Below are 10,020 nucleotides of genomic sequence, written 5' to 3' on the forward strand. Positions count from 1 at the left end.
TCCCCTTTTTCAGTATCCCATCTCAATTTATCCCGTTTAGGCTTATTTCTTGTCTTCCAACTCTCCAGAACTGCAGAATTATAACAATTTTGCTATGCATCCTTTACCCTGTATCTGTGCTATCTACTTGTCCTCTTCTCCCTGCATCTACTTTGTCTGTTTTGGCTATAAAGCAAGATGAGGCAAAAGGCGGGTTGGCTTGTTTTTAGCTATAGGTTATATGGAAGAGCTATGTTCTTACTTGGTCTCTGGATGCTACATCTGTAAGGAGAATAGTTGTAAGCTGCTTGTCTGATGACCTGGAGAAAAAAAGTCATAATGTTTTATCAGCAGCGTTGTTCTCCTATAGCAATTGTTACGTACAAGGTCTGAAACCTGCTTGAACAAGAGAAAGTAATAAGCCCCTGAATTTATCTGCATCCATTGCCTAATTCTTTTGTTTGAAATGGCACATTTAAAACTTCTTTCTAAATGCTCTGCCCTGTTATTCTGCATCATAAATGCATGCTGTAATCCCATGTCTGTGATTTCAGCCACTCCGAAGGTTGAAGTACATCACAAAGGCTATGTTGTTCTTATAGTGAGATTAATCTAATACTGATATTCTGGTAGAAAGAAATTGAGCCTTTGTTTACATACACACATAGTTTAGTAATCATCAAAGATTGGGGGGGAAACTAAGAAATGTATGTATTATTATTGGGACTTGAGAAAATAATGATGAGACATTCAAACTCGGTGCCTAAACTTCAAACTGAAAATATGCATCTATATTATCACCTGTATATTTATTTGTGTGTGTGGATGTAATCTGGTTTTCTTCATGATGCTGGAAATATGCGTGTTTAAATGGTAATTATTGAAGATGTTTTATGTTTGCATTTATCTCTGCAAAGTCTTCTGACAGCAATGGCAATGTTGTGCACACTGAAGGGGCTGTTTCTGTTTGAGCCTTTGCTCTGGTGTGCAGAGCTGTTTGAAGGCCAGAGCTGTTTAAAGGCTAGTGCCTGTACTTTTAACTGGTTATGAATTCCAAAGCAATTTCACAGACATATGGTCTCCCTTAAAACTACATGAGTATCACTTCAGTGACTGCACCTAGTGCAGTTTTAGGGGGAACTGAACTGGTTAATTAGAAAAGTAAGTTAGCTTTCTGTTGTTCCAATTAAGAAAGCATTCTCTGTTTTCCTTCTGAATGGGATGAAGTTCAAATCACCAGCTTCTTTCGATAAATTTCTTCCATTTAGTTACAGCAACTCTGCCACAGAGTGGAGTCGGCTGCCAGTCAGAAATGTTCAGGGGGACCAAGAAATGGAAGATGCTGAGGAAGCTGATACATTTGAGGAAGCAGAAGAAACACCAGAAGCACATAAACAGAGTAAGAAAAAAATTTATGTATTCTCCACATTGGCTGGAAATTATCTAGATGTGTCTTTCAGACTTAAACTCTGGGAATTCCCTGGTAATTTGCAGTTTGGGTAACTGAGCAGTCTGTACAGACAGATGGATTTTTTCCTTTTTGTTTTCTTTACAAAAAAAGACACAAAAATTAGGTAAGACTAAGGCACGCCACTTCTCAGGGCCTGCAAATTAGGCAGAAGTTGTTTATTTTAGAAGCTATCAATGTAAATAGAAAATAATCCAATCTGCTTCACTGAGTTTTGAGACTGGCTTGCAGTGGTAGCAGAGACTAGGTGTTTTGCTGCTTAGTTAGAACGTGTCTGGTAGTTTGTGATCTGTCTTTGCGTGTTGACATACAGGGAAAAATGTGGAGTGGGAACAACTGGCTGACACCTAGAAACTCCTGCCTGTGAGTTTCCTGTTATGTGGAAATCCCTGTGGGAAAGGTGTAGTAGTGTCTACCTCAGTGAACGGATCCAGATTCCAGCCTGTGCTTCGGTCACTGCAGAACAACAAGTTTTGCATCTGTCATCTCTTAACAACACTTTGTTCATGCAGTGTGCTTAGTAATTATTTAATGGACCATTGGGGAGGTTTTTGTTATCTAATACGATGGAGTGGTTCACCTTGTGAAAATTGCTTTTGTTTTCAGCTCAAATCTGGCAGGAGCTGAACTGCTCAGGTAGTTTGCTGAGCACACCCTGCTTGAGGAACCAGGCTTTTACCTCTTGAAGAAGAGTTGTCAGGCGGTCTGTACTGTCCTGATGTTTCCATTAGGACACTGAAGCAGACCTTTCCCCCCAGTCCCATCCTTTGCCGCCTTTAAACCTCCTTGCTTCCCATTCTTACATATGTTTATATATGCTGGGAAATATTTGAAATAGTCACGTTTGCACTCTAAGATGTGGTTTGACAGAGAAAAGCAAAAAGAGTTCAGTGACTATTCTTAACATACTTGGCTTGTGAAGGATGTTATCTTTATCTCCAAATGAAAAAGTAGAGATAGGTAGCATTATTTGTAAAAGAAAAATACTCCTTTATGTATTGCTGTATTTATTTATTTATAGATTGCCTTACTTACATTTCATAGAGTTTACATCTTTTAGTGGTAGGTAGACATCTCTTGTTAGACATTTATTTAAAAATCTTGCTTTTGGATATAATTAAATTTTATTCAGTTAAAAAGCAGGTTTGGTAAATAAGTATACAACTCTTAAATTTAGATAAAGATAACAGTTTTATGAAAGTGTGTGTGCAATTTGAAAGGGAAAAGTGGTTCTTGAAGATGGGAATTGATCTGGTATAGTTTGCTTGTGTGTTTGGGTTGCCTTGTTTTTTAATAAGTTAATGCTACTACATTTTATTGCACTTACATATGTACCTCTTCCTTTGTTCTGAAGGGCAAAATCCTTTCTCCAAAGGTGTTACCTCAAAAGAGGTGACTACTCCTAAGTCTGGTGAGTAAATCTCCATTTATTCCATGAAAAAACTTTGTCATACCTCTCAATATCTGCTCCTGTTTGTATCCTCCTTTTCTCCTAATCCTACTAAAATTTATCATATTATAGTGCTGTCAAGAGGTAACTTCTAATGATTATTGTTCTCCCAGTTTTGCTGCTTTAAAAGGTTCCCTGTCCTTTTTGATGTTTTCATTGCCTAGTGATGTTCCCTAAGGCTGTTCTCATTGCCTTAGTTGTGCCAAATGCTGGATCGGTTGGTTGCCTGGCTTCGTCCTGAAGGCATTCTCTGGGACGCAGGAAAATTGTGAACAACGGCCAGCTGATGTGTTTTATTCATGACAGGCACATTTATACATTGCACTTCTAAGTCAAAGTTAGCAACCCTGCTGTAAAACTGTGAGTTTGATATAGCAGGCGGAGGCAGAGTATAACCTCTCGCTTCTCCCGGTGTCTTTCGTTCCGTTATCCCTCCAGCTGGTATAATAGAAATGGGAAAGGATTTGGGAGTAGAACTAATGAATCTTCCTGTGGATTTGCTCTAAGTTGTTGGTCCTGTGTAGTTTTTCTGATGTCTAATGATAGCTGAGCATATATACCGTAGCCTTAAAGTGTCTTTCACCTCATGCAACCACTCTCTAGACTAGGGGGAGTTTTTGTGTGTGTGTGTGTGTGTGTGGAGAAGCTAATGTCTCCGATATAACTCCCGATGGCCAATGGGTCAGAGATTGTTGAAGAGGAGGACTGACAGACACTTAAATACACACAACTACTCTGTAAGCCTTGTTCTTTGGAGTGGGGCTAACATTGTTTCATCTGCTTGTGCAAAATGCACACGCTGCTTCATAGATTCTTTTTCTATATATAAAAATATATATATAAACCCAGATGTATGTGTATATATATATTTACATACATAAACACATAGAATTGTGTCTGTATGTGTATATATGCAAACACGTGTGTGCTTGTTTATGTATGTATGTGTGTATATACTTCTTTCTTTTTTTTTTCCTATTTTCTGTTAAATAGCTGTAATTGCATCGAGCAGCCAAGGACGAGTGAATCCCTTTAAGGTAAGAGTTTTGCAGTTAATTTGATTGTGCTGTTCTAAAAATCACAACACCTTTGTATATCTAACGTTATGACTTAACTATGACAGAAATCGGTGTGGGGGAAGGGAAGGTGACTAAAAATAAATTAAAAGTCTGGTTGTTCTGCTAGGTGTCATCTAACAAAAAGGACCCAGTGGTTCCTTCAGCTAATATTCTGGACTCTATGAGCAAACATGCAAAGAAAACGCCTTCATGTAGCAGTCGACTTGCGAACAAGCAGAAGCCTCCAGTTATAAAACCTCTGATTCCCAAACCAAAATCCAAGCAGGTAACGTTTCCAGTCTTTTTATGTTGTTTCAGTGATCAAAGAGCAGTAAATTTAATTTTACCAGCTTTTATTAAGTATAAAACCCTACTGACTGACTAAAGCATCTTAGATGGCAAAGTTAATTCAAGCATACTGCAGAAATTTATAGAACTACATAAAAACAGCCTAAAACTTGCTTCAGTTGCCAAAATGTCGTTCTTCACTGAATCTTATGCTTTTAAGTAGTCTTAGCTGTATATATCTACTGTGCTGATATTCTAAACTGTTGGATTAGAGGCTACGTTAATGCAAAAAATTGTCTTTTGGAAAGACATGCTTTTGTTAGGCTATATGATGCATGTTGCTTGGGGGGCGCATGTTCTCAACAGTGTCTTAATTGTTTCCATAGGCTTCAGCAGCCTCCTTTTTCCAGGCTCGTACACCTAACTCTAGTGAAAAAATAGTGGAAGAAAGAGAAGAAAAAGTGGAAAGTGAGTCCCCTGTTGCTGAAGTTGCTACACAGGAAAACACTGAAAACAAAAGGTGAACAGAGACTTGCTGCTTAATGCTGTATTTCAATTTCGATGGAATAGCTAGTCCAAAAATATATCCTTTTGTTTCTGAAGGCACTTGACTGGCCAAAGTAGCAAAACAGTAGGATAAGTGATAGCTAACAAGTGGTTATGCTTCTGAATTCACTTCAGAAGTTTAGCACACTGCTATTTGTATTATACATATTATCAAACAATTTGTCATAAAACAAACAATTTGTCATAAAACAGATCAATGGGATTTTGAAATATTACAACCAGCCCCCGCCACGCATATACACAACCAACCAAACAAAACACTTGTATGACTTAAGGAGCATGTCTCTTCCTGAGTGTCTAATACGCCTCGTTCCTCTTGAGCAGATACATTTTCTAACAATACCAGTCCTTGTGAAACTTGCATTATTATAATGATATTTTCATTTTGACCTAATTTAACTGAGGAAGGATAAGGTAATTGTTATTAATTTAGACTAGCATTCTTTTCATTAACCTTCACAGACAAGGTTCCAAAACAAGTGGCAAAAAGAATTATGGGGGAAAAAATAGCTGAAACATACTAATATTTAAGTGCTCTATCTTTAAATTGATGGGACCCTGTCGAAAGAGACCAATTATGCTTTGTCATTCTAGCGTTGAAATGTTAATCTCCACATACATCACAGTTTTAATAAAAATGTTTGACTCTAGTCTTGCCTTGTCAGCATGTTCTTTAAACATGCTGCATAGGAGAAAGGGAACTGCTGACTGTCTCTTCTTTCAAGAACAAAAAAAATCCAGTCAGTTATTGTTTAGAAATGTTATTTTGGGTGGGGGGAGGCAGGGAATATGGTTTTTCTGTAACATTCATAAACTGGCAATTCTTTTTTGCTTGTTTTAGACCAAGGACAGGATTCCAGTTATGGCTAGAAGAGAACAGAGCAAACATTTTAACAGATAATCCTGATCTGAATGAAGCAGAAGTAATAAAAGAAGGCATGAGTCGATTTAGAATGCTGTCATCGGAAGAAAGATTGGTAAGACAGCTTTCTCTTATTTTGTTTTTCTGATAAATTTTTTCCACCAATCCAGTGGCTATTTCCACTGGAGTTTTCTTTAAATGCCACTGTTCTCCATCTCTGTGGACTTATGTTTTGAACTGAGCCATAATCCAAAATATTTTTTGATGAAAATATGAAATATATTGATTTCTGAATAATAAAGAACTGAAAGTAGCTTTTGCAAACTGGGGCACCTGAGAAAAAACATTAAATAGAATCTTGAAAGAAAAACAAAAAAGGGAAGGAGTCACCGAATAAAAATGGTATAGCCAGCATTAATTCATTGGTGCTTAAATTTGTTCTAACACCTTTTAGTTTTCTTTCTTTTTCAAGAAAGACATTAAAGCCTTGAACTTCATATGTAGGTTCAGAGGAAGTATAATTTTGAAGGGGAATGCTGTTGCAAAATAGGAAAGTTAGGAAATTACTCCTAACATGACTGGCAATCTCTGTCAGTTCTTAACAGAGATTATTTTGTTGCTTCCTTATAGTCAGAGAAAGAAGATGTTTAAAGCGGTGATTTTTGTGGCCTGTTATGCAGGTGGTTTTCTCAATGATCTACTTTCTTTAAAGGTGTGGACTGAGAAAGCGAAAGAAGGAACAGTTAATGATTTAACTGAAGCTAAAAAGCGAAAGCGTCCCACAGCTGGTAAAGATGAGGGGAAAAAGAGCGAGGAAGAAAAATCAGAGGATTTAAATTTATCCAAAAAAGTAAAACCTTTAGATCAATCTACAAATGTCAGATTGTCAGCTTTTGCATTCAAGCAAAGCTAAATAATGTGATCTTCTCAGCATGTTTTCTCAGAACATTAGATTACTCTGTACTGAAAAATTTGCCACTGTGCTCAAAGAGCATTAGCAAAAAGAGTGCGTTGCTCCAAGTCTTCTTTTAGAAAATATTTTGTTATCAACTCCTTCACGAAATGTTGAATCCACACCCAAGATCGTTGCAAATTACTTAGAACTAGGATACAGCTTTATAGCAAAGCTAGTGCTAGTGGACTAGCTATCTAGCAGCACTGTTCTGTACATGGCTACACTGTTGTAGCCATGTGCCTTGATGTTTGTGATACTTGGTGCTAAATCCAGATGAATCGTTCTGGGGAATACAGAAGTACAAAAACTATCCTATGGTAATAGCGCTGAAGTAATGGCTTTTATACCGCTCCCTCTGCCTGCTGCAAAGGCTCGTAAGAAAGAGACCAACATCTGTGACCCTGATGGTAGCAGTGAGCAGCCTAGCAAAGGCTAGGAGAAAAGACTAGGGCAGAAGCTGAATCAGGAATGCCAGGTACAGAAATGAGCCATTCCAGATCGTGCAGACATGCTTTCACAGTCGATGCTTCGGCTGTGTCCCAGATCTGGTTCAGGAACTGCTCAGAACTTGTTTGTATTATTTTATGTAATGTTTGTTTTTAAAATAAAATTTGAACGTTTGTTTAAGGTGGTAATCTCCTTTTGACGCTTTTTTAATTAAATAGACTTCTATCTTCTAGTCGTAAGCCAGTCATATTTACCATTCCTTCTTTGGAAGCAGTATAACAACTAGATTTGAAACTTAAGAGCAAAATAATTCAACTCTTCAGTATGACTTGTTATGCTGAAGACTTCTCCATTTAGTATTTCTTCTGTCTATATATACCCTTCCATCCTTTTATTTATTCTTCATTTCTATTTCTTCATATTATGACTGAAAAGACAGATGACTTTCCATTTATAATAGATTTTAAACATGGAAATCTGTGGGCTGAAGATTCAGTGAGATTTTTATATAAGCTAAATCTTAGTGTACAGGCAATTGTTACTAAAAAGCATAGCAAAACACAGGCCATTTTGGAAAAACAACCAGTTTTCACTGTATGTAGAAAATGGGGGTTGTGATGTCAACTAAGGATGGAAAATAGAAAACTATCTGAAGACCCATCAGTTTAAGTGCATTTTTCATCAAGTTTTTCCCCTTATATATTGTTAGACGTGTTGTTTGTTCAATGCTGATGGTAGACTGCAAGTAATAATTAATGTAAGCTTGCACTTACTGATGAGGACTGTATTGACACAATGCAAAAGACAGAACAGCGTATTATAGTGTCTATATTCTTTGGAAAGAAATGATTGTATCAGCTACTGTCTGGAATTTCTTTTAGGCAATAAAGTACACTCACATTTGGGTGTATTGGAGAAAAATGAGTTTGCATTGATAAGAAAAACATTCTGATGAAAAATCGTTACAGGCCTGGTGAACTGTGTAGTGTTTTCTTCCTACTAAACAAGGTTGTGCTGCTGATGACTACCTTAAGCATCATCAACATGGTGCTGGGAGATGGGATGAGTGTAAGTGGATGGCCCTTCTTCAGTCTGCATACATATGATCTGTACTCAAGTTGAGCTACCCGTCGGATATTCTTTATGCAGGTCAAATACAAGAAGTTAAGACCCTTTCTGGAATAAACAAGTAAGCTGTTCAAGTAGCTCCTCAGGACTCCCATATAAAGGCTGCACAAAAATACTTGCTCAAGTTGTTTATACCTTTGGCTCAGGACATTGAAATCGATTGTGCTTCTGCAGGATCAGGAGAAAGTGAATAGAAAAATTAGATAAGAAAAGAGTCTAGACTTGAATGGAAAGTATATGCTGCTTGCCCTAAACTGGGGTGAAAAAAATCCATTATTTTAATAATTTCTTCAAATTGAAAACCATCTTTGGAAAGCAGAGTATTCAGATTTGATGACTTTGGGATTATCTGGGTATATGCCATTCAAGTGAAATGTTTTGACCTTACTCATCTGAAACAAGAAGCTAACTGGCGACTTTTACTCCTAATGCAGCAGTGTTGTTTCAGGGAAGGTTCTGATGGTTTCTTTTTCTAAAAGAATGGAACCAAGCCACTCTGTAGATCCAGATACTGGAACCATGTTTGTCCACCCTCGTTCCCTGCTACACAGGCCATCCTTTGCTTTGAATGACGTGTACAAATCTGGCACGCTTCCTGTTCTGAACCAGAAGCAGGTAGGTATCTACTGCTGCAAGTAGCTGGTCCCACAAAGCAGCCAAAGTCCATTTGGCTCTTGTAGGAGGGAGGAAATGTCCAAAGTAAACTTCCCCATGAGTTTTCTAGCTGGTTTCAGAGCATGTAGATGAGATGTAGATGGCTTTATTGTGGGCATATCCATCTGTCCCCGTTGTAGCTTCCTGTTCGGTAGAACGGGATGCAAGAGGATGGCATGGGCAGGGCAGGCGCCTTGGTGCCTTTTGCTTGGAGAAAGCCTCCTGTAAAACCAGCCTCTGAATTTCAGGGAATTCTTTGGAAATGCTTGCTTTTGCTGAATTAATGCATTTCCAATGGAAAACCAGATTTCTTGGATATGCCAGCCTGGAAATTGTATCGAGGGGAGTGCCTGACGTTGCTCATTCCCCCTGTGCGTGGGAACTCTTTGCTCTTTGTTAATTGGCCCCCTTGGCTAGTGGAGAAGCTCTGTATATTGACCCACTGCCAAGGCAGTGGTGCAGCCGTGCTGTTTGCGCTGTTGGGATGGAAGATTTTATTACATCTAAATTCAGTCCTGCCATTCCTTTCTGAATCCCAGGAACGAAGCTGCTGCCTTCTGCCATCCCCTTGCTCCATGTCTACCTAGAGATGCTCCTTGCTGGAAAGATGCAGCTGCTAAAAACAGGAAAAAAGAATCCCCCGTAAGATCTGTGCAGGCTCTAAGAATATATATCCTCTGCAAATCAAAAGTAGCAAACATTCACCTCCCTAGATCAGGCATTTCAAGCTCCTAATCTTACAGAAAGATCTATAAATTGACTTCTTGAAGAGAAGAGAGCTGCTAACGGGCTGCACTTGAGAGAGAGGCACACTTGCAGGAAGCTGGACATTTATTTAAAGGAAGTTCAGTTGTAAATAAATACAGTTTGCGGTTCACCTCCTGAAGAAATGCTTGCTTTGAAAAAGATCCGTTTTTTGGGTCCCCTCAGGCAAGAGCAGAGCAGGAGGGAGCTGCCCTTCCAGCAGCAGAGCTGCTCCTCTTGCTCATCTTCCTGCTGCTGTTTTGTTTTCTGCCCGGGCTGGCGCATCCCTGCGGCTGCTCCTGACCCAGCGGCCACAGTGGTGGTCCGGCAGGGTGGCTGACATCTACCGTGTGTACCCTGCACTTACTTATTTTTATTTTCTTTTATGACTAATGCAAAATAAAGGCTAGGAACCGCTCT

At 38.7% G+C, this 10,020-nt stretch overlaps 1 protein-coding gene across 1 annotated transcript in view; it reads left to right on the plus strand.

Moving 5' to 3' along the window:
- WDHD1 (WD repeat and HMG-box DNA binding protein 1) overlaps positions 1-7,229 on the plus strand; it is a 30,903-nt gene extending 23,674 nt beyond the window's left edge. Inside the window, exons 20-26 of the mRNA XM_062576480.1 lie at positions 1,248-1,378; positions 2,802-2,858; positions 3,891-3,934; positions 4,083-4,241; positions 4,630-4,763; positions 5,652-5,787; positions 6,385-7,229. Coding sequence (XP_062432464.1) covers positions 1,248-1,378; positions 2,802-2,858; positions 3,891-3,934; positions 4,083-4,241; positions 4,630-4,763; positions 5,652-5,787; positions 6,385-6,585 — 862 coding nt within the window. The 3' untranslated portion in view covers positions 6,586-7,229. The remainder of the gene's footprint in view (positions 1-1,247; positions 1,379-2,801; positions 2,859-3,890; positions 3,935-4,082; positions 4,242-4,629; positions 4,764-5,651; positions 5,788-6,384) is intronic.
- The last annotated feature ends 2,791 nt before the right edge of the window (positions 7,230-10,020 follow it).

This window comes from Rhea pennata, chromosome 5 (genome assembly GCF_028389875.1).
Source record: "Rhea pennata isolate bPtePen1 chromosome 5, bPtePen1.pri, whole genome shotgun sequence".
NCBI classification, from domain to species: Eukaryota; Metazoa; Chordata; class Aves; order Rheiformes; family Rheidae; genus Rhea; species Rhea pennata.